General features: G+C 42.0%; 1 protein-coding gene across 1 annotated transcript in view; it reads right to left on the bottom strand.

Moving 5' to 3' along the window:
- Positions 1-3328: 3328 nt before the first annotated feature.
- The window catches only part of TACR1 (tachykinin receptor 1), a 368641-nt gene continuing 347217 nt past the window's right edge, over positions 3329-24752 (bottom strand). The window contains exons 3-5 of the mRNA XM_077469423.1: positions 22541-22691; positions 19018-19208; positions 3329-8549 (exon numbers count right to left, since the gene is read on the bottom strand). Of these exons, the coding sequence (XP_077325549.1) occupies positions 8255-8549; positions 19018-19208; positions 22541-22691 (637 nt within the window). The 3' untranslated portion in view covers positions 3329-8254. The remainder of the gene's footprint in view (positions 8550-19017; positions 19209-22540; positions 22692-24752) is intronic.

Here is a 24752-nt window from a genome sequence, read left to right as displayed (position 1 = left end):
GAAGGTTCTACAATCCTATAGATTGTATGGGAATGCAAAAACCATTTGAAGAAAATAAATGTCCATCAAAACAGATGCTAAAATGGGCTAACTGTAGCCCGCAGCAGCTCATACCAGCTAAGCAACGCTTTTAGCTACTCTAGTTCTACTGGAATATGCCAGTGTTGTCAGACTTCCAACTAGGGCTATGTGTTCTACTAAAAAAGGGAATTCGGGCTCAGAATATTTTTTTTATTATTTCACAATAATAACAGCATGGTGAGCTCAAAGCACTGTGACTGCCAAACAGAAGCAAACCTCTTTACCATGCCTCATCGCAATTTCTATTTGAATCCAATTGTATACAATGGAGTGGATTCATCTACATTTATCACACCTCTAGGCTCATATCCTACTTCCACATATTCATATTCTCAAACTCAAAAGGCAGCTAAATAGCCAAATACAGCACATACAACTTGACCTATTTTTCTGGACAGGTAGTGAAGATGATCTGGACACAGATGGCAAACAAAAAACAAATTGATGGGGTTTCATCCATTTCCTACTTTCACTACTATGTTTTGGAAACTTTAAAGCCGAATTCCAGTTAAAAATGAAAAATGACCCATTATTTCTATGGATACTATATAAAATGTTATATTGTGCAATTCTGGAATTGCTAAATGTCTGATTGGAAACAAGAGTCTAATCTAAACATTCCAAATTCTCTTCTGTTTCACCGACAAGGCTGTGCTTGTGCAGCTGAATGTGGCTGCTCACAGGCATTTTCTGGCACCATTGTCGGTGACTGTGCAAGTAGAAGTGAACAGATCCACCCAGCCCCCAACTTGTTTGACCCCACCAATGTCCTGCCCGGCCCCACCCCATCTATGATGTCATATGCTTTCTCATGAATGAGGATGCAAAATTATCCTGATTCATGAAAGTGCTCTAATAGGAGGAACAGGAGGAAGTAGTCCTGCCCTCAATCCACCCTATTTGTACGAACAGAGAGGCATTGCATTCACATTATAATGAAAAAAAAAAGTATAAACACAAATTTAAAAAATGATACACAAACCAATGGACTTATATTGTTTCAGTGATTGTGGGGAGATAATTAAACACACTTTAGTTGGGGGAACAGAAATGTGGGAGGCACACAAGCCTTATGGCTTTTAAACACGTGTAACTTTTTATTTTTTATAATAAAGCTGTTGGAAGTTATTGAGAACACTGGTTTTCTTTTATAATTTTTGAGTTCATCATCATACTGGGAGATCTGTGCATTAAGTAGCTGAATCTGCCAATGGCTTTAGCCCTGCCCTGCCTTTAAAGGGGACATGCTCTGCATGACCTTTTAATACAAAGGTCTACTTAAGAAGGTGCGAGTATGCCTACTGAGGAAGGTGAAGATCACAATCGTTTTGGCACCAGTGTACATTTTTGACTTCATATAATGCACACATCTTTAGGTACTATCATTTGTCTGCAGTATATTGCTTTCAAGTTTTTGCATTTGGCAATTTGTTATTGTGTTTTTGATTTTTATACTGATGTTCATTCATTAAATTCATGTGGTCTACGTTGTTATGTATTATGGCAATTGTTGATATACAGTAGGTGCATGGGTATGAAGTATATGATTTTGATGCACTAGATAGGATTGATTTATTTGTATTTAACATGGCATACTTTATAAATACACATTTTGTTGCTTGATTTTTTTTACTTCACATGCTAGCTGCTTAGGGGTAGATGAAGGTTGTAGTACGAGATAGCTTATAAGATACTTTAAGTTGATACTGACTGTTTTTTCTGCCAGATCCCTTCACTCTTTATAGTTAGTTGGGTATAGATTGCACTATGTCCCCACTGAGTAAATTCAACCCCTGCCATCTTCCTGGTTTCTGCTTCCTCCATCTGAAATGGCAGCTGCCCAACATCCGGACGTCTCAGGCTGCAAGTTTTTGGATAAGGCTCCCTCCTAGATGCATGAGCCAACGACAGACTAACAGTATATAGAAAGTGCCAGTATTCTTCTATATATGTGGGTTCGCTGATCTATCCAGTGTGTCTGCCCTGGATTAAGGTACCTTGCTGTGCTGTTGTAGTCCACCAGAGGCCCTACTTTGTTGCCAGTTTTTAGCAGTTCTAAGTGAGTTGCCATTTGTCTTTCACCATAATAAATATGTAATACACTACACTTATATCATGCCCTCCTGTTAACTTTATCTGTCTACTTTGAGATACTCCTTCTTTCCAGAGGTGTTGCATCAAGTGTTTTGAGGCCAGTTACCCAGGATGTTCCATTTGGACCTTAGGAACTTTCTGCTGCTCTCAGTATACTTTTAATGTACTCACGCCACTCACTGTGCCATTTGCCGCCTTTTTCTATTTTCACCCCTTTATGTGCTCTGGCGACTCCACATGAGGGATAAATCTTCCAATCATGATGTTTGTTCCAGTGACAATTTTTTGGAAGGGGATTTCTCCTTTCATCTAAATCTACACAAACGTTTTTGCTTTAAATATCTATTAGATGTACTGTACACACTGGGGTAAATCTACCATTAGTTAGGACAATTTGCTCTAGAAAGTCCAAATAGCCTATTTTAAAGAGCAAGCCACTCAAATAAAGTATACAATTTTAATCTACTTACCTAGCTGAAATAATTATAATTAATAGCAAAAAAAAAAAAAAAAGTGGCTAACATTGTACGCAATTTTTCCTTGCTGAATTATACAAGCTCTGAAAGAGTACTTTTAGCAACCATATATTTAAAAAATAAAAATAATTTAGCTTTTTTTGCTTAGCTCAATAAAAAAATGGTGAATCATTGCCACATATATTTTACCATGGTTTTACAACAGTAGTGGGGGTCCATTAACCACCTTTTTTGCCCTAGGCCCATTTATGTCTTCAGTAAACCTTACGTTTGGCCATCAGAATACACACACTGTCGGGCCAATTCATTCTCTTTGTGTGTCTTGATATTGGCAGCTATTTATCCTGAACATAGCAATCATAGCACAACATCCATATAAGGAAATATACCTAAAAGCTGCACCACAAAAGACAGCAAGTATAAATTTGCCGAATGTGAGTTGTATGCCGATATGACCATTAACCAAAAGGGAAAAAAAGATAACCAAGAGGAGTTTACTGTTAGTAATGGATTTTACGTGGCCTTATTAGATGCATACTATTACACACAATAGATAAAATTGCTTGTATACAGATGTTGTTAGACATAGTTAATAAAACATGGAAAACCCCCAATGGTGTTAACACAAACCAGTCTTCCGTATTATTACATGATACGATTCTTTAGTTCAGTCCACATAATGAAACAGCACATTTATTTGCGAAAATACTGCTTTTGTTTAACAGGTGAAAACATGTACAGTGTTCAGAGATAACCAAGGCAGGTCATTCTCATATACAATACATCTACATGACAGCTCATGGAGCACAGGAGAGATTTACAATTATACTGGATTTAGTACTACACAGCTTCTTAAGCCAGGGTGCTGAGTTGCAGCAATACAGAAAAATATAAAATAAAATCCCCCATTTGCATGGGATCTACAAATTAAAGCAATGATCCCCTAATGGTTTTGCTCTATAGTGAGTCCTTTCACAATGGAATTTTCGAATATAAAGCATTTTATTGGTTGAAGATGCACGGATAAAGTAAATATCCATTGTCCGCAAGCTTTTCCCAGAATGTCCCATTCCACCGCAGTCCAGAGGGGTGGTGGAGGCTGAAGATATAGTCTATGCACACAGCTTATGCATTGTTTCACATTCACATTTAGCAAAATACCCTGTTAAAATGTCAGAGTTACAACTTTGACCAGCTGAAGGCATTTTCCAAACACAGATTTTGCGTCAATCACCAAAATGTATTGTTGGTTAGCGTTGATGGCATTTAAAAGAAAATAGAGAAGCGCATTAAGAACCACAGACAGCTGAGATGGGGCATTTGCACTAATGTCTTCAAAGGAATTGTCCTTTGAATGAAAAATATACATTTTTCAGAAATATATCATATGTCGATCAATAGTTATGCTGCAAGATGGCATTTTACTTAAACAGAACTGCAGGAATGTGAGATAAATACTGTATCTTTTTTTTAGAAGATAATGAACTTAGCACATAAGGTAGAATAAAAGCAACATAAATCAGAATTGATACATCCCATCACAATATACATGTCAAGTAACTGTCACTAGCAATCCACTTAAGATTTTAAATGTACAACAGTAGCAATAATTTAAGTTCCTCTAAGAAAGCATTTCATGGCGTGTGTTCTATGCTTGAGAAGAAATATAACTTATTTTAAACAGAATACAGTGGAAGCTTAGTTATTTTAACTTATGATTATTCCCTTTAAGAATGAACATTAGAATATTAATGTGCTGTAATTTGTGGTAACCAATTTTAGAATTGCTCTTACCACATTATAATGTGAGTTTTTTTTAAGAGGGTAGTGCAAAGAGCTATAAGTTTGTTTAAAGTACTTTAAATAACCAATCAGATAACAGCTTAAGAAATATGTTACCCCAAATTTAAAGCAATAGATAATGATTTCTGAAATGTTGCTAGGGGGTTACCCTAATTTGCATCATTAAATAAGGCTTAAACTACTTAGTGAGCAAAATTGATGCTATTACAAAATTGCCCCATAGCTAACTTGCTAACTTTGGTTGTCATGTAACTTTCTTCTTTTCTGTTGGATGTATAGCTATCACATTTAGGCTTCAGGAACTGGTTTGAATCTATCTGGTGACTGTAGGAAACCCCTTAGTACTGAAACTTTTGATACATCTGGTTTTCTGTATGTTAGAAATGGCAAGGACTCTAAAGTGGTTGCGTCTGAGTATTCCTTGTTACAAACAGGTAGGTAAAAGGGATACCAAGATCAATGACAGAAGGAAAGTGGGTGGTTCAGGGCACTAGAGCTATAGCTGCATAAACTGTGCATTGCAATACAATTACGGTTTATAATAAAGTGGATATTTAATTGTTCTGCAGAATTTTCTGTAGCTATTTCAAACCTGCAAGTTAGTCTAAAACAGTGGTTCTCAGCCTATTTAGGACCAGGGCCTGGGTAAATTCTTCCAAAACCTTCCACACCCAAACAGAAAGGAAAAAAGTTTACACAATAAACATAGGGGAATGCAAAACTCGTATTGAAATTCTGGAAGAGACTGAGTGTCACTGTGGGGGGATGAATGTTGTGGAATGGGTAAGGCTCGGTTCACACAGGGGCGACTTGTCCAGGCGACTTCGCCGCCTGACAAGTCGCGCCCCGTTCTGTACTACGGAACCGTTCTAATAGGAGCAACTCAAGTCGCTCCGACGTAGAAAAAAGGTTCCTGTACTACTTTTGCGGCGACTTCGGGCGACTTGCATTGACTTCTATACAGAAGTCGTTTTGCAAGTCGCCGCTGAGGTCGCGGCAGGTCGCGGCGCTGCAAGTCGTGCCGCCTACTGTGTGAACCGAGCCTTAGGGGACCCTTCAGATAACTTGGTGGTCTGGTGGGGTATGATATTTCTGGAGGTGGCTGGACCGCACTGTAGGAGGTTGTGGGGCACTGTGGGATGTTGGAGGGCACTGTGGAGGCTGAGATCTCTCAGGGGGCACTGTAGACCACTATGGGAATTTAGGGGGCATTATAAAAGCTATGAGATACTGTTGGAGGTTAAGCTCTCTGCAGCTGGCTGCAGTCCCTGGATAGGGGAGGTTGCAGGCTGGCAATGGGTCACGGCTTGATGGTTGAGAACCACAGGTCTAAATGAAACCTATTAAAACTGTATGGACCAATGGGGTGGCACAGGAAGAATGAAGGACAAAGCTAAGCTTGTTTGCGTATATTGTCATATGCCTCTGTCTTTGGATCCAATGGTCATTTTGAAATGCAGTTTTCAATGAAGGTAATATCTGATTATGCACGCTCAATTTAACTGGCCATATTTGTGTTAGGCTTACTATAAAGTGACTCTTAGTCACTTGACTGCTTTGTGAAAACTTACAAAAAGAAGTTCTGTAAAAGTGCAGGAGTAATACACATGTGATCAACTGAACTTACCAATGGTTTTTGTTCTATTGAAGACATACCCTACTTCACTCTGTGGTTCATCCTTCTGAACCCTATTTTACTGTAAGGCACAACAGTGATGTAGGGCCTGCTGGAAGAAACCACTACAAGTGAGCTAGGCAGGAGAGGAAGCAATCAACTGTCAAACCAATGACAGTGAAGATCAGTGGCATGCACAGCTGGGCAAGTGAGTATTTATGTTCTTTTTTTTTTTAAGAACCAAGAGTCATGGTAAAACTACAGTTATCCTTTAGCTGGTTTCATCATCATTAGATGATAATCAAAAGACGTACCATCTTCAAGATATAGCTACTGATATCTACACAGCATTCTGCTTTGCTCCCTTGTTCTTAATAGGAGAATTAGGCTGCAGGTACATTAAATATTTATTGTTTGCTGTACCTGTACTAACAGCTGAGAGAATTTGTATGCAACTTTGTATTGCAGTTCTCTTTCAGATCTGGTGTGATCAAATCAATCATGGGCACAATTTGTTCGGCGGCACTATAAGTGGCTAATCTTTCTATTAGAGGGCATAAAAGCTTCAAAACAAAATCTGGGTCCTCTGTTACACAAACAGAGCTCACCCCCTAAACTTTACTACTGGACAGTGAAGCTGTCAAAGTGATAGAATTAGAGATAGTTTTTCAAAGAGATAAGCTAGAATTCCTTTAGGCACTGAGCCCTCTCCTTTAAATGCAGTGTCCACACACACTAATTACTGGCCCTGGATTTTAGAGAAGAAAACAAAAGGAAATAAAATATTTATTTGTAGCCCTAGAGGATACTGGCTAGTATATACTGCAGATTTCTGTTTATACTTAAGACCCCACTCTACCCAAGGATAGTGCTTTCTGTAGTACGTATTAGAGAGTTAGGTGGGCATGCTATATTACTAAATAATGAAGGAATTTTGTAAGTGTTAACCTTATTTTTAATAATAAACCAATCATTAGTTGACCTTCTCCTACACTCAATAATGTTCAGGTCTAGTGATTAGCAATTCAGACCTGATTACTGAAACCTGGGAGTAAGGGGAGAATAGCACAGGCCTACCTGGCATTTCGAAGGGATCCAACATGTGAATGGAGCAGCAGAAAAGCTTGGCAAAGGTGAGTATTAGTAGATGGGTGTGGGATTAACAAGATAACCTGCCACTTTGCCCTGAGCAACATGAGCCTTGCCATGGGTTTAGTAAAATAATAAATCATCTTTATCTCTATATCTATTATCTATATTTTGCAATAGACTAAATTCATTAAAGAACAAGTAATTAATTACATGATAGATTTGTACTATATATTGTCTTTTAAATAATTTCCTTCACTTTATAGCTATTTTAGGGCTAGCTAACACCCTAATATATTAGATCACTTTATTTTACATTGTATTTCTTGACTCATTTAAATGTTTTTACTGAAAAAATAAAATATATTATAAATAAAGCACCAGGCTCAAACAAAATAGCAAATCTAAACCTGGTAATGTTTTTCATCTGGGTTCTAAAAGTTTAAAAACAAAATATATAAAAAATGTCATAGCTATAATACTCAAGAATATTTTCATACTGATGCATGAACACTGGGAACTCCCTGAGTAGCACATATTTCATATTTTGTAGGAATTTGTAATAGACCTGTCCATTTTTGGAATGACATCTTAAAGTGCACCTGTTGTCCTAGTGAAGGCTGCCATTACATGGACTGGGGCATTATTTGTGTTATTAAAGCCTATTACTTCAGTTTATGTTGTCATTATGTCACCCGTCTCTATAGATTATTTTAGCCCATATCATGGCAGCTTACATTGTTCACTGTGACGGGTACACTTTAAGTAAACAGGGAAGGGTGAAATTAAATGTGTACACATGTCACAATCCTGCAGATGATTTAATAAGGGGGCCGCACCTTCTGGGTCATATACTGTGCAGTTCTTACCCAAGTGCAAACTATAAACCCATCTAAAAAGGACGAAACCTTTCAGGCTGTAAACATCTCTAATTATCAGGATAAAAAAAAAGAACCCTGAAATTGTAAACAAAAATTCTTTCACTTGTATCCTGGGAAAAACATAAAATGGCCCCCCAAACAAGGGGTTATGCAGCCTAGTGAAATTCTAATCATGGTTTGGACTAGGACAATCCTGATGTCAAAGGGGCATGACTTTATGCAAGGTTGTTGGAGTAGAAGCTGGATGAGTCAGACATGGTCTTACAGACACTACGAGAGGAGCCGTTGGAAGTGAGGTCCAAGGAGAGACGCTTGCTACTCTTCCCATTCTCCTCTGCTTCTTCATCGTTGGTGTTTAGGACAGATGAGACGGTGGTTTCAATACGACTGATTTTGTACATGCTGCTCTGTGTTTGAAGGTAGCGTGTGGATTTCAATTCCAGCCCTTCATACTCACCCGCACGGATAAATGGGCACCATCGAAACACATGCTTAAAGCCAATGCGGAACCTTAGGATAGAAAAAGAACACATGTTCAAATAATATGTGGGCACATTATTTGGTTAGGAGGTGGGGTTCTGCATACATGCATAACCAATGACTTTTACTGTTCATCTGCTACCAGGAGATCTAGCCTCACCCCAGTAAGGGCAAAGGACACTGTGTCACTTTACTAATGTAACCAATAAAATAAACATAATATTTAAATAGGTTGTACACCTCCCTGTGTAAGTTATACCTATAGGTAAGCCTAGAATAAGGCTTAGCTATAGGTACTGTAAATATGTTTCAATTGAACATGTGGCAACAAGTCTGTGCTTGTACAGGAGTACTATTTTTACGTTTTATATAATTAATATTCCAACAGTAGCTAAACTGTGTATTTGGAGTACCCTTGCCAGGCCTCTTAAAGGCATCCCTGTGCAGTCTACAATTATAAGGCTGCAGAACCTCAAGGTTTTTATACCAATCTGTGCTTTTGCTCTGTGCCATTTTCAAATTAGCTTTTTTTTCATGTGAAATGGAGTGGTATGAATAAAAAGTTTGAATATTTCTGCAAATGTCGCAAATACAATGACAAATATAGGCAACATTAGCATCCATGCACACAGGCCAAGAAAGAGGCCACAAACGTATGCCGTTTAGGAGATATTTACTGTATACTGCGCCGAAGATGTTATCAGTGCATGCGCAATGAAAGGAGCGGCCGCCCCTGCCATTTCTTCAGGAGCGCGTGCCATGACCGGCGGCTCCCGCAGACATGCACAGGAGTGGTGTCCAGGGGAGGGCTGGCAGCCTTAGGCCTGGGGGGCAAGTCCAGTCAAGTGGCCCATTGAACCCCAGAATCAGCTGACCATCCATCTACACCACATTTCCCGTACAGAGAGGGAGGGAGACTGCTCCACATTGCCCCACAGAGAGAGAGAGAGACTGCTTGACACTGCCGGTCACTCTCTCTGTGTGGGCAGTGTGAAGCGGTCACTCTCTCTGTGCAGGCAGTGTGAAGCGGTCACTCTCTCTGTGCAGGCAGTGTGAAGCGGTCACTCTGTGCAGGCAGTGTGAAGCGGTCACTCTGTGCAGGCAGTGTGAAGCGGTCACTCTGTGCAGGCAGTGTGAAGCGGTCACTCTGTGCAGGCAGTGTGAAGCGGTCACTCTGTGCAGGCAGTGTGAAGCGGTCACTCTCTCTGTGCAGGCAGTGTGAAGCGGTCTCATTCTGTGCAGGCAGTGTGAAGCGGTCTCATTCTGTGTGGGCAGTGTGAAGCGGTCTCATTCTGTGTGGGCAGTGTGAAGCGGTCACTCTCTGTGTAGGCAGTGTGAAGCAGTCACTCTCTCTGTGCAGGCAGTGTGAATCAGTCACTCTCTGTGTAGGCAGTGTGAAGCAGTCGCTCTCTGTGTAGGCAGTGTGAAGCAGTCGCTCTCTGTGCAGGCAGTATGAAGCAGTCGCTCTCTCTGCAGGCAGTATGAAGCAGTCACTCTCTGTGCAGGCAGTGTGAAGCGGTCACTCTCTGTGGGGGCAGTGTAAAGCGGTAACTCCCTGTGGGGGCAGTGTGAAGCAGTTACTCTCTCTGTGCAGGCAGTGTAAAGCAGTTACTCTCTCTGTGTGGGCAGTGTAAAACAGTTACTCTCTCTGTGCAGGCAGTTTGAAGCGGTCACTCTCTGTGCAGGCAGTGTGAAGCGGTCACTTTCTGTGCGGGCAGTGTGAAGCGGTCACTCTCTGTGCAGGCAGTGTGAAGCGGTCACTCTCTGTGCAGGCAGTGTGAAGCGGTTACTCTCTGTGCAGGCAGTGTGAAGCGGTCACTCTCTGTGCAGGCAGTGTGAAGCGGTCACTCTCTGTGCAGGCAGTGTGAAGCGGTCACTCTCTGTGCAGGCAGTGTGAAGCGGTCACTCTCTCTGGAGGCAGTGTGAAGCGGTCACTCTCTGTGCAGGCAGTGTGAAGCGGTCACTCTCTGTGTGGGCAGTGTGAAGCGGTCACTCTCTCTGTGCAGGCAGTGTGAAGCGGTCACTCTCTCTGTGCAGGCAGTGTGAAGCGGTCACTCTCTGTGTGGGCAGTGTGAAGCGGTCACTCTCTGTGTGGGCAGTGTGAAGCGGTCACTCTCTGTGTGGGCAGTGTGAAGCGATCACTCTCTGTGCGGGCAGTGTGAAGCAGTCACTCTCTGTGTGGGCAGTGTGAAGCGGTCACTCTCTGTGCAGGCAGTGTGAAGCAGTTACTCTCTCTGTGCAGGCAGTGTGAATCGGTCACTCTCTGTGCAGGCAGTGTGAAGCAGTCACTCTCTGTGCGGACAGTGTGAAGCGGTCACTTTCTGTGCAGGCAGTGTGAAGCGGTCACTTTCTGTGCAGGCAGTGTGAAGCGGTCACTCTCTCTGTGCAGACAGTGTGAAGCGGTCACTCTCTGTGCAGGCAGTGTGGAGCAGTCACTCTCTCTGCGGTCAGTGTGAAGCGGTCACTCTCTGTGTGGGCAGTGTGAAGCGGTCACTCTCTGTGTGGGCAGTGTGAAGCGGTCACTCTCTGTGCGGGCAGTGTGAAGCAGTCACTCTCTGTGTGGGCAGTGTGAAGCGGTCACTCTCTGTGTGGGCAGTGTGAAGCAGTTACTCTCTCTGTGCAGGCAATGTGAAGCGGTCACTCTCTGTGCAGGCAGTGTGAAGCAGTCACTCTCTGTGCGGGCAGTGTGAAGCGGTCACTTTCTGTGCAGGCAGTGTGAAGCGGTCACTCTTTGTGTGGACAGTGTGAAGCAGTCACTCTCTGTGTGGGCAGTGTGAAGCAGTCACTCTCTCTGTGCAGGCAGTGTGAAGCGGTCACTCTCTGTGCAGGCAGTGTGAAGCAGTCACTCTCTGTGCGGGCAGTGTGAAGCAGTCACTTTCTGTGCAGGCAGTGTGAAGCGGTCACTCTTTGTGTGGACAGTGTGAAGCAGTCACTCTCTGTGTGGGCAGTGTGAAGCAGTCACTCTCTGTGTGGGCAGTGTGAAGCGGTCACTCTCTGTGCAGGCAGTGTGAAGCGGTCACTCTCTGGGCGGGCAGTGTGAAGCAGTCACTCTCTGTGTGGGCAGTGTGAAGCGGTCACTCTCTGTGTGGGCAGTGTGAAGCAGTTACTCTCTCTGTGCAGGCAGTGTGAATCGGTCACTCTCTGTGCAGGCAGTGTGAAGCGGTCACTTTCTGGGCAGGCAGTGTGAAGCGGTCACTCTCTCTGTGCAGGCAGTGTGAAACGGTCACTCTCTCTGTGCAGGCAGTGTGAAACGGTCACTCTCTCTGTGCAGGCAGTGTGAAGCGGTCACTCTCTCTGTGCAGGCACTGTGAAGCGGTCACTCTCTGTGCAGGCAGTGTGGAGCAGTCACTCCCTGTGGGGGCAATCATTTTGGAGCAGTCTCCCAGAGAGAGACTGCATGATTGCCCCAGAGAGACTGAGAAAAAGAGCTTGTCCCTTCCCCACACCCAGTACAAAGACCAATAAGACTGCAGGAAGGTGAAGACTAAAGACTGTTCTGTCACTGCCGCCACACTAAGTGTTACCTGTGGAGTCTGGAGCTTCTCTGGTGAGTGAGCACCACACCACTCGGCAAGCCAAGCCAGCAGAGTAGCCGAGAGTCACAGCGAGTTCAGCAGGCTAAACATGCAAGTCCTGCTTTCTCCCTGGCATGACCACCATATTCACCAGGGTGCAGGCTCCTCCTGTTTCAATTGCGGGTAGTGAGAAAAGCACATGCAGGTGGCACCAACCAGATTAAGGGCATTGTGGGCCTGGTGCTGCAGTGGAGCAGGTTTAGGAGTGGCAGGAATATGAGGCAAGTAATGTCATTTCCCAGCTCTCCTCTTACTGGCCACCCTTCCCATGTTTCCAGGAGCCTGTGCTAGCTTGTGCCCAGACTTGGTCGCAGTCACACAGGTGTAATGCTAGTGAAGCCTGGCACTTGATTTACTAAGCATCCATAAGACCCGTGTGTGGGTGTGTGCTCTGAGGTGAAAGATTTCAAGCCATCAGAAAACAGTGATCGCTGCCGGCAGCTTAGCAGCCAGCAGTGATCACAAAAAAAAGAAATTCAGACAAGCTGGTTGTATTGTCAGTTGATAGATCGAATTCTGTGCAGCCAGTCTGCACATCGATTGATTGAAATTTCTGCTGAACAGGTAGAATTTCAATCTGTCTATTGTGGCCTAAGTCCACCAGTCTCTGTTTAATAATATCCTCAAATCCTCAAATCTTCTGAAAGGAGCGCTCCACTTAGGTGTAGAAATTCACTTTGAACTCCACCTTATTTCCAGAACTCTTTTTAGGGTCCTTTCACACTGAAGGCGCTTTACAGGCGTTTTAGTGCTAAAAATAGCGCCTGTAAACTGCCTCTCATGCCACCCCAGTGTGAAAGCCCCGAGTGCCCTCACAATGGGGCAGTGCGCTTGTAGGACATTCTGAAAAGTCCTGCAAGCAGCATTATTGGGGCAGTTTGGGAGAGGTGCCCTGCCCACTGAAATGAGCAAAACAGGCGGTTTTAACTCTTTCTTGAGCTGCTAGTGGGTTTTAAAAGTGCCCCGCTAGCGCTGCTAAAACGAGCAATGCTTTACCACTACTGCCCACACCGCCCCAGTTATGTGCAAACAATAAGGTGAGAGCACATCTAATACCTACAGAGAGTAATGGAAATGAGGTGGAGTTCAAAGTGAACCGTATAATTACCTGCAGGGATTGGCATTTAGAGGGTTAAAACAGGCAGGGATGAAATGTAATATCAACTCCTCACTGCCTGTCAAATGCCTCTGAAAAGTGGCCTGAGCATGGATCACTTTTTAGAGGAGTGGCTGCTGCAAGTGAATACAAGACTTTAGTGTGCTGCAGTGCGAGTGTACTGGCAGCTTTCACAGTCCCCCAGACTTCTTTTAGGTTGCACATTTTTGCTGCATTTTCTGGAATTGCACCAAAGATGCAGCATGCAGGACGTTTTGTGCACTTTCAGAACATGCAGTAAAAATGTGCAACCTCTATGGGACCAGGGACAACCTGCAGGAAGACTGCCAGGACACCAGCACTGCAGCCAAACCGCAGCATTCCAGTGTGAGCCCAAATCATACCACCTAGAAGGTACTGCTCAGGCTGCTAGAAAAAAAAAAACTCTTTGGCTGCAGAGTGGGGGAGGGAGGAGGAGTTCACTTACTTGGATGGTCTCAGCCTCCCAGGAGCCTCACTGGATTCCAGCCGACTGCTCAGATTGAACTTTCCCGCCCACATATCCTCCTCACAGACAGCACACGGGCTGCCCCGGAGTGTGGGCGGGGAAAGAAGCAGGTCCTGCCTCTGCCAGCCAATGGTGTGGAGGAGGGAGGGGCTGGGCGGGGCTGTGCTGTGTAACACAGACTGTCAGCCCTGAAATGAAGACATCGCTGGATCACAGTACTGGACTCGGCCAGCTCAAGATCTGCGCATGTGTGCTCTTGAGCTGATGGCACAGCAGCCTTTGCCACAGCATATCAGAGCAGCCCAGGGGGCAATTGCATCCCTGCCCCCCAGCCCAGCCCTCCCCTGGTGGTGTCATGCGGCTTTGGCTCGTCCGGAGTCCGTGGCTCCGGAAGGAAGACAGGTGAAGATGGATGCGGCTTGCAGCAGGGATGACACAGGCTTCTTTTGCAGGTAAGTGTCACATAATGTGCTAGTATGCAATGCATACTAACACATTATGCTTTTACTTTGCAGAAAAGAAGAAGGGAAAAAAGACACACCAGAGTTTACTTCCTCTTTAATTAAAATGCGCAATGTACAAGTACAATAGCAAGTTAATATTACGGTAGCTATAAAGGTCACCTGGGACTCACCATCATTCTGAGCTTTCCAGAAATACAGTGTTTTTGGCACTTTTTGTGAGCTGATCTTCAAGCATAATGTTATCTTCATGACTGGGAACTCTCGGGAACCTGCCTGGTGACTCTAGATAATACGATTTCCTGCCAGGTCTCTGGGCCACTGGGAGTTCTCCCCACTTTGCTCACTGTTCGGCTGACAGCTATTGGATTACGTCACTAAATCTTTTCATTCAAAAGAATTATATTCTGAGCCCTAAATTGTGTGACTGATTATATTATCAGGCAGGGTAATGACATCCTTAACAAGCTATGTACTCTAGCAGCAGAGATCTTCATAATTGCCAATCTTCTATGCTAAGAATCAATGAGGTCTGATGGGGAAACAAACTATGTATTCTTCATCATTTTTAACCTCCTATGCTAAGTAACATTGAGGTCTATTTCTTAAACATTGAAATGGCCAGCCATAATTTTATAACAACCGACCATATATTGAGTAGGTTTCCCTTGAAAGATGGGCCTCAATGATAGCCAACTAAGACTGACAATTAGGTGGCAGGCACCTGTAGCCACCCCCTGGGGCACCCCTTTCTAGGAACGCATACACCCACCCCCAAAAGGGCTGTATACACAGAGTACACTTAAAGACACCTTTTTGGATTAGTAAATGCAATTTGATTATACCTTCATTACTGACCCTGATCAAACAAATCACATCAGATTATGATGCACTAAAGTTGAGCGGATCAATAATCATTACCATAATAGGAAACTAACTATGCTATTGGCTGTCTCTTGAGATTCATTGCAATATTGTCAGTTATTCCCAGTGACTTCAGCTACATTGAAAGAGTTCCAGAGCAGCAGGGTAAAACAGCAAGGTCATCAACCTCCATCTACTGTATCAATGGGCATACACTGTAGTAGTTTTGTAACCTACTATGGTTATTGTTTTGCACACTACCAATTTATCAACTATGTATGTCTGCCAAAATATTTTGTATGACTAAAGCTGTACTTATTCCTCTAAAGGTGAAAATTCTAATCTTGTGTACCATGCTCCTGTGAGGTTTCCTATATGTTCTGCTATTGGATTAAGTCACTAAACCTTTAAAAAGAGAGGGGAATGGACATATAACTTGGATCTATGGACGCTGCCCCCCCCCGAAAAATGTGAAAGTCGGTAGTTGCTCTTTTTTTTCAAATACTTTAAAGTGATTTTATTTATTATCTTTTTATTTACATATTTTTTTAACCAGTGATTCAGGGAAGATAACAATTTCTCCTCTTCCCTCTCTCCACCTCTCTCTTCCCCTTCCCCCTTTTCTTTTTTTTTCCTTTCATCTGCTTTGGGCAGTTTTTGGTTAAATTTTATGGAACAAATTTTAGGTGTGTTGCACCTGTCTTTCCTGTCTGGTGGAGGCCTTTTTTCCTGTGATTTCTTGTAGGCCCTGCGGGGGCCTCGTGGCCACACTTCGTGCCTTCCCCTTCGTGAGACCCCTGTTATTTGGACATGGTTAACCCTGCATCGGATTTTGGGACTACCTTTGAATGAGGAGGATGTTCTTTTAAAAAAGTCTCTGGTCTTAAACGCATTTATCTGATAAAACGGGTAAATATGGAATATGTGTTTTATGTCCTTATCCATTTTTTGATAATTCACTATCATAAAAAATTATTCATTGTTGTATTAACAGAAATACGAAAAAACCCCTGAAGAAGACCATTATTTGTTCTGGGTTAAAATGCATTGGGGTATTTCCATACATCGAATGGCTTTTTAAGTGAGAAATATGGGAAAGCTATGTTAAAACATTCCAATTATTAATTGTTATGTAATGGGATTGTTGTATCTTTCATCAATATTTGCTCTTTGCGTGTACCAGGGCCTATATATTATTGTTGATGTAATCATTTCTGTGATGTACGATCATCCTACCATTTTGCACTAATAAAAATTCATACTTTTTTAAGTAAAGATGTTTTGCATATCTCAAACTGCTGCTAAAAAAAACCATGGGGAGTTCCTTCTTGAATTTTCTTTAAGTCACTAAACCTTTTCATTCAAAAGAATGATATTCTGAGCCCTAAATTGTGTGATTGATTACATTATCAGGAAGGGCAATGACATCCTTAACAAGCTACCATGTTTCCCTGAAAATAAGACCTAGCCTGATTGCCGGTGATGGCTGCAATATATGCCCTACCCCCCAAATAAGGCCTACGCTGTTTCCCTGAAAATAAGCCCTACCCTGAAAATAAGACCTGCAAGGACTTTAACTAGGGCTTATTTGGGGTTTATGGCTTATATTGCAGCCATCACCGACAATCACGTTGGGTCTTATTTTTGAGGAAACAGGGTATGTATTCTAGCAGCAAAGATCTTCATAATTGCCAATCTTCTATGCTAAGAATCAATGAGGTCTGATCAGCAAACAATCTATGTATTTTAGCAGCTCTTCATAATTTTCAATCTCCTATGCTAAGTGTCATTGATATCTATTTATTAAACATTGAAATGGCCAGCCATAATTTTATAACAGCCGACCATATATTGAGTAGGTTTCCCCTGAAAGATGGGCCCCAATGATAGCCGACTAAGACTGACAATTAGGTGCCAGGCACTTGTAGCCCACCCCCTGGGGCACCCCTTGCTAGGAACGCGTACATCCACACCCAAAAGGGCTGTATGCACAGAGTACACGTGAAGATTCCCTTTTGGATTAGTAAATGCCATTTGTTTATACCAGTTAACATTTGGTTAGCCTTTTTGCAGTAGTTAATTGCCATAATATAGGGCAGTGCTAAAGAAAAATCAAAAAGTAATCAGCGCAACAAAGCAATCAATATATGTGTGCACATAAAAAATGTGTATATAGTAAACCGTACCCTGAAAAAATATATAAGAAAAAATAAAAATAATTTTACATGCTAAAGCACTACCCCACCATCCCACTAAATAAATACAACTATAAAGTGCAGAGCAACACATGCATTCAATTATAACTTCCTAAAGTGCATGTGCAAACCAATTAAGTCCATAAACTTATAATTGGGTCCATAAGTATATATGACAATAGGTGAAATCCAAACTCCTCTAAAAATTCTTCAGCACCAGTGTCTTCTAAAGCATATTTAGCATCACTACTGTAGAAGCCCAATCACAGGGCGCAACACGATTAGGAGGGGGAGTCGAGCCTGTAACTTGCCACTCGCCAGCTGAGGTGGTGAGTTGGCGAAGGACAAGTATTACATCTCATACTGTGCTTGTTTTTGAACTCTATAAGTGTTACCACACTTGGGGGCTAATAAAGTCTATATGCAGAAGTACACTATGGGGTTGATTCACTAAAGCTGGAGAATGCAAAATCTGACGCAGCTGTGTATGGTAGCCAATCAGTTTCCAACTTCAGCTTGTTCAATTAAGCTTTGACAAAAAAACCTGGAAGCTGATTTGGTTTCTATTCAGAGCTGAGCCAGATTTTGCACTCTCAGCTTTAAGTAAATAAACCCCTTAGGTTTTCACCTTTGTTTGCATATGACTCTGCTTGAGTGCAGGAGCCAGAGAGGAGGAGTAAGGAGGCAGCCTCTCTATTGATAGGAGGGACCGAGGAGCTGGTTCTGGATGACATACGGTGGCAATTATTAAAGAGGTGAGCGAGTAACCTTATGTTGGGAGGTGAGCATTCAATTCACCTGGTGATGGGAGAGCACTGAAGCTATATGCTATAGAAGACACCATGGTGCTGAAGAAGTTTTAGAGGAGTTTGAATTTCACCTATTGTCATATATACTTAAAGACTCAGTAATATGTTTGCAAATGCACTTTAGGAAGTTATAACTGAATGCATTAGTGTGTTGCGCAGCACTTTATTGTTGTATATATTATAGGCCAGTGTTCACCCAGTTTAGTTAAGCATCTATAAACGTGTTCAGTTGCCTGTTTACTGATTAATGCATTGTTTAACTGCCTTGTCATAATACATCTATTTATTTCTACCATCCAGTTGCATATGGCCTATGTACTGTTCTAGAGTGCATACTGTTATAGAGAGTTACCCAGGTGTGAGCGACCTTCAAGATATGACCAGGAGTGTCAATAAGGACCGAGCAACTTTCAGAGTCATGGCAGAAAAGAGAACCTATCATGTTAAGTGGCTCCTGCAGGCGTAAGCGCTACTACATACATATATATATATATATATATATATATATATATATATATATATATATATATATATATATATATATAAATATATATATATATATAAATATAGTTGGTGGACTTAATAAAAAGTGGAAAACAACAAGAAGACAAAAACTGGAAACTGGGACCTCTTCACATCCTCTTTTAAAAAAAAAGACAATGAAACTTTGTATTTGAACTTTTTTTATCTCTTGGCTTTCCCTGTTTTTTTTTTTTTTTTTACAAAAAACAAAAAAACAAAACACAGTGGTGATAGATAAAATACCACCAAAAGAAATCTCTACGTTTCTCCCTGTTTTTAAGGGGCAATGTCTACTCTGCACTGAAGTGAAACATTTCATGTTTATCTTAATTGCTTCTATGACAAAGTATTGTGCACAGGCTGACTTTGGAAACTGATGTTGGCTAGGCTCTGGCTGTTGTTGCAGTGCTATAGATAACAGAGGTTTTGCTGATAACGCGCTATGGATGTTATACATGCCACACTCACCTGTCATTCAAACAACAATAAATGATGGGGTTGTACATGGTGGAGCTCATGGCGAGCCACATAATGGCCAGGTAAAACTGCTGGTAGAATTTATGAGTCATTTCATGAAGCGTCTGTAGCAAGAAGAAAATATGAAATGGCAGCCAGCAAACTGCAAAAGTGCAAACTACCACGATCATCATCTTCACCACCTGCAGGACACAAAATGTGACAATTAGTAATAATCAACATTAAAAGGTTTAGTGTTGCACAATCCTCACACTAGATATTTGTATAAACTTTTCATAATATGAATAATGGGAAGAGTTTTTATCATAAACTTCAGATGACCACTGAAGGCTAACCAGAAGTCTGTGCTCTATAATGGCTAATCCTGGCATGGGTAGCAGTGGCGGCTGGTGTTTTTTTTCGTGGGAAGGGGGTGGCAAACAATCCATAAAGCCACCACCCCACCCCCCTGATCAGTCAGGTCACGTGCAGCATCCTCCTCCACTCGGTCAGACAGCTGGGTCACGGGCGGAACGCCCCCTGGGTCGGTCAGTCAGTAGTTGGGGCCCCTTACTTACCCCATCTTGTGGACAGTGCTCCGGGCGGTGGCTTCTCTCTGGGCTGCGGGCAGCTGTTTCCTCACTTCCCTTGTGTCTCTTCCCTCCTCCTGCAGGATCTCCCTTTTCGGCCAATTGGGTGACGGGTCTCAGGACCGTTTCTTGATTGACCGGGAGGAGAATCAGTGTTACAATAGCGAATATTCATTCGCTATTGTCACACAACTGGGCGGGCTCTGCGTCCCGATCCTACCATTTTTAGAGGCTTATCATAGCCTCTGGCTATAATCACACACATATATATTATATATATATATATATATATATATATATATATACAGTGGTGTGAAAAAGTGTTTGCCCCCTTCCTCATTTCCTGTTCCTTTGCATGTTTGTCACACTTAAGTGTTTCGGAACATCAAACCAATTTAAACAATAGTCAAGGACAACACAAGTAAACACAAAATGCAATTTGTAAATGAAGGTGTTTATTATTAAAGGTGAAAAAAAATCCAAACCATCATGGCCCTGTGTGAAAAAGTGATTGCCCCCTAAACCTAATAACTGGTTGGGCCACCCTTAGCAGCAACAACTGCAACCAAGCGTTTGCGATAACATGCAATGAGGCTTTTACAGCGTCCTGGAGGAATTTTGGCCCACTCATCTTTGCAGAATTGTCCTAATTCAGTTACATTAGAGGGTTTTCGAGCATGAACGGCCTTTTTAAGGTCATACCACAACATCTCAATAGGACTCAGGTCAGGACTTTGGCTAGGCCACTCCAAAGTCTTAATTTTGTTTTTCTTCAGCCATTCGGTGGTGGACTTGCTGGTGTGTTTAGGATCATTGTCCTGCTGCAGAACCCAAGTTCGTTTCAGCTTGAGTATACGAACAGATGGTCGGACATTCTCCTTCAGGATCTCTTGGTAGACAGCAGAATTCATAGTTCCTTTTATCACGGCAAGTCTTCCAGGTCCTGAAGCAGCAAAACAGCCCCAGACCATCACACTACCACCACCATATTTTACTGTTGGTATAATGTTCTTTTTATGAAATGCAGTGTTCCTTCTACGCCAGATATACTTGGACACACACCTTCCAAAGAGTTCCACTTTTGTCTCATCGGTCCACAGAATGTTGTCCCAAAAGTCTTGGGGATCATCAGGATGTGTTGTGGAGAAATTGAGACGAGCTTTGATGTTCTTTTTGCTCAGCAGTGGTTTTCTCCTTGGAACTCTGCCATGCAGGCCATTTTTGCCCAGTTTTTTCCTGATGGTGGAGGCATGAACGCTGACCTTAACTGAGGCAAGTGAGGCCTGCAGTTCCTTGGACGTTGTTGTGGGGTCTTTTGTGACCTCTTGGATGAGTCGTCGCTGCGCTCTTGGGGTAATTTTGGGCGGCCGGCAACTCCTGGGAAGGTTCACCACTGTTCCATGTCTTCGCCATTTGTGGATAATGGTTCTCACTGTGGTTCGCTGGATTCCCAAAGCTTTGGAAATGGCTTTATAACCCTTTCCAGACTGATAGATCTCAATTACTTTCTTTCTCAATTGTTCCTGAATTTCTTTGGGTCTCGGCATGATGTGTAGCTTTTAAGGATCTTCTGGTGGACCTTACTGTGTCAAGCAGCTCCTATTTAAGTGATGCCTTGATTGTGAACAGGTGTGGCAATAATCAGGCCTGGGTGTGGCTATAGAAATTGAACTCAGGTGTGGACAACCACAGTTATAGTATGTTTTAACAAGGGGGGCAATCACTTTTTCACACAGGGCCATGATGGTTTGGATTTTTTTTCACCTTTAATAATAAACACCTTCATTTACAAATTGCATTTTGTGTTTACTTGTGTTGTCCTTGACTATTGTTTAAATTGGTTTGATGTTCCGAAACACTTAAGTGTGACAAACATGCAAAGGAACAGGAAATCAGGAAGGGGGCAAACACTTTTTCACACCACTGTAGCTCCCAACTGTCCCTGATTTTGAGGGAAGGGCTCTGAGGGAAGGGCTCTGTCCCTCTTCCCCCCTCATGTGTCCCTCATTTTGGTCTGATCTATATAGATGTATATAAAATGCACTTTTCTATCTCTCAAAGTGTTTCCGGCACTAAACCTTTCATCTGATTTCGAAATTGCTGCATTTGCAAATTCCAAAAGCCAATATAAAGGAATAGTAGTGGTAAAAAAATCACTTGTGGGTTTAACCAATCTTAGTTTTTTTTGTAAAATTCTCCTTTAAGGGGGTGTGGCACGGGGTGTATCCTATGCCTGCATACTTTTGCTGATAGGTGTCCCTCATTCCCATCTCAAAAAGGAGATGTGTGTGTATCTATATATATATATATATATATATATATATATATATATATATATATATATATATATATATATATATATATATATATATATATATATATATATATATATATATATATATATATATATATATATATATATATATATATATATATATATATATATATACACATGCACAGAGTTCAGCTTTAAATCTGAAGGCTGCTAAGGAATTTGCTTCACTATTGCTCCAATTCTTTGTAAATCAGCTTGGAGCATGTCAATGTGAAGTCCAGGGTCAGTCACCAGAGTGTGATAAACAGGAGTTGATTTACTAAAACTAGAGAGTGCAACATTTGGTACAGCTCTGCACAGAAATCAGCTTCCATGTTTCATTGTCAAAACTGAACAAGCTGAAGAAAGAAGCTGGTTACTATGCACAGCTGCACAAGATTCTGAGTGCTCCATTTTTAGTAAATCTCCCCCAGTACCTGCAACAGTCTCGTTGTACTTCCCCCAGAACAAAGAACATTTCATTCTCAAGTCAGTATTGAGAAGATTAAATCTGAAATCTGGTTATCGGTGAGAACAATTTTTCCCCCGAATTTCACACATCTGTCCACTTTTATAACACATATTTTAAAGAAATATTTAGTCTTGGTTATCAGCTGAGAATATTACCCACCTTGCGTTTGGCTACCACCTGCTCATGGTAGCGGTCTGAAGAATCTCCAGGGATTTCACTGGCCCACAAGGTCATGCCAATAAAAGTGTAAGCACACCCTATTACTAGCAGAGGCAGTATGTAGATAAGGCAGAAGACCAATACCTGGTACCTAGGGAAAGGATACAGGGTCAATAAAGCAATGAAAGACATTCCTAAAAATCTGCTCATGTAACTACTGTATAGCTTTAAGCATATATCTTATATTTATTGATAATAATCCAAAAATGCAAATTTTGCATTCTGGTGAGCTGCAATACCATGTATCTGGCACTCAGTCACACACAGTCCTGCCCCCCTGGTCCGGCATTAGACCACTGTTCTGTCTATCATATGAGCTAGGAGGGACTGTGAGTGACTGAGCGCCAAGTACACAGGAGATCGCGGATCTGTGTAATTCAGCATTGGCGAGGCTGCAATGATTGGCAAAGGTGAGGCTATAGATGGACACTAAGCAGGCTGCAATGATGGGCATGTTAGAGGCTGCAGATGGGCACTAAAACAAGCTGCAATGATGGGCAATTAAGAAGCTGCAGAAGGGCACTGAACAGGCTGCATTGATGGGAATGGTAGAGTCTGCAGAAGGGCACTAAACAGGCTGCAATGATAGGCGTGCTAGAGGCTACAGATGGCCACTAAACAGGCTACAATGATAGGCATGTTAGAGGCTGCAGAAGGGCACTAAACAGGCGGCAATGATGGGCCGGTTAGAGGCTGCAGGTAGGCACTAAACAGGCTGCATTCATGGGCATGGTAGAGGCTGCAGATGTGCACTTAACAGGCTGCAATGATGGGCAAGTTAGAGGCTGCAGATGTGCACTTAACTGTCTGCAATGATGGGCATATTAGAGGCTGTAGATGCGCAATAAACAGGTTGCAATGATGGGCGTATTAGAGGCTGCAGGTGGGCAATAAACAAGCTGTAATAATGGGCACATTAGAGGCTGCAGATGGGCACTGATAAGGATGCATTGATGGGCACTGACCCTTATTTTGCTTTAAAGTCCTTTATTTAACATTTTATTTTTTTCCCCTGAAACTTCCCTCTTAAAGTTAAGGTGCGTGTTATTCGCTGATAAATATGGTATTTTATTTTTTTACATTTTTTTATTTATTCCAGTGAGCACACAGACAAGTAATGAGCCATAGAAGCCATATACTTCAATACAATACACATTAATTAACAAAAAAGAGCACAGTCATCCGACAGATATACTGTTTAATTATATTGACAGATGTATTATAATGCACTTGGAAGAGACTTATTTGTAAAATTTAAAGGTGGCTTGGGCGACAGAAGTTGAGTGTCTCTTATGGCCAGTATATCTGTTTTTAAATATATAGAGGACATCGGAACAGTAGTAAGGTTGTATTAGAAGATGAAGGAAGGGGTGCTCAAACAGAGTATTAAAAAAGAGTCAGGGGTTCTAAAGTGGAAAAGAAAGAAAAGGGGATGGGTGGTGTGAGAGCCACTGAGGGAAACAAGCCACATGTTGGCAGGTAGGGAAAGAGGTGCTGTGAAAAGCAGCTGTATCAGGGAGGGATGAGTGAGACTGGTTTAGATGGTAGATTAAGCTTATTAAAGTAGAACTATGGGCAAAACGTTTTGTTTTATTTTGGATAAAGCAAGGGAGGGTTAAAACCCCTGTCAGACTTTTTTCACCATTTGTGTCTCATTGCAGAGATTTTCCTTCACTTCTTGTCCAATAACCAAACAGGAATTCAGAGGAAATCCCTTCAAATTAAGGGAATACCTTGCGGCCAAGGTCTTCAGAACTAGTGTTCCCATTGGAAGATTTCCCTTCTAATACTTCTCTGAGGACAACCCAAAATTTGGCATTTTCTTTTACTTTCACTTTCAATAATAATGGTAAACATAATATATGGAATGCTACTTGATAGAGAAATGAATAGAGTAACTCCATCCTAAAACTGAATAGAAAATTCAGAAATTGTGGAGGCAGTATGGACTTTCATCGTACAGTATAGACTTACACAATAGAGTTACAAAAATATACATTTATTATACAAAAATGAAATGTTAAAAACATAAGCAGGTATATATTAAACAGAGGATGCTACTCGTTAGAGGCACCCAATTCTCTGACGCAATCTGGGAAAAGAAAGATCAAACAGATTCTGCAGTAGATTCAACTGAAACAATTCTCCAGTT

This window comes from Lithobates pipiens, unplaced genomic scaffold (assembly GCF_037356315.1).
Source record: "Lithobates pipiens isolate NorthernLeopardFrog02 unplaced genomic scaffold, aLitPip1_a1.2 Scaffold_8, whole genome shotgun sequence".
Lineage (NCBI taxonomy): Eukaryota > Metazoa > Chordata > Amphibia > Anura > Ranidae > Lithobates > Lithobates pipiens.
The sequence above is the reverse complement of the archived record's forward strand: the minus strand, read 5'-3'. Positions and strand labels throughout refer to the sequence as shown.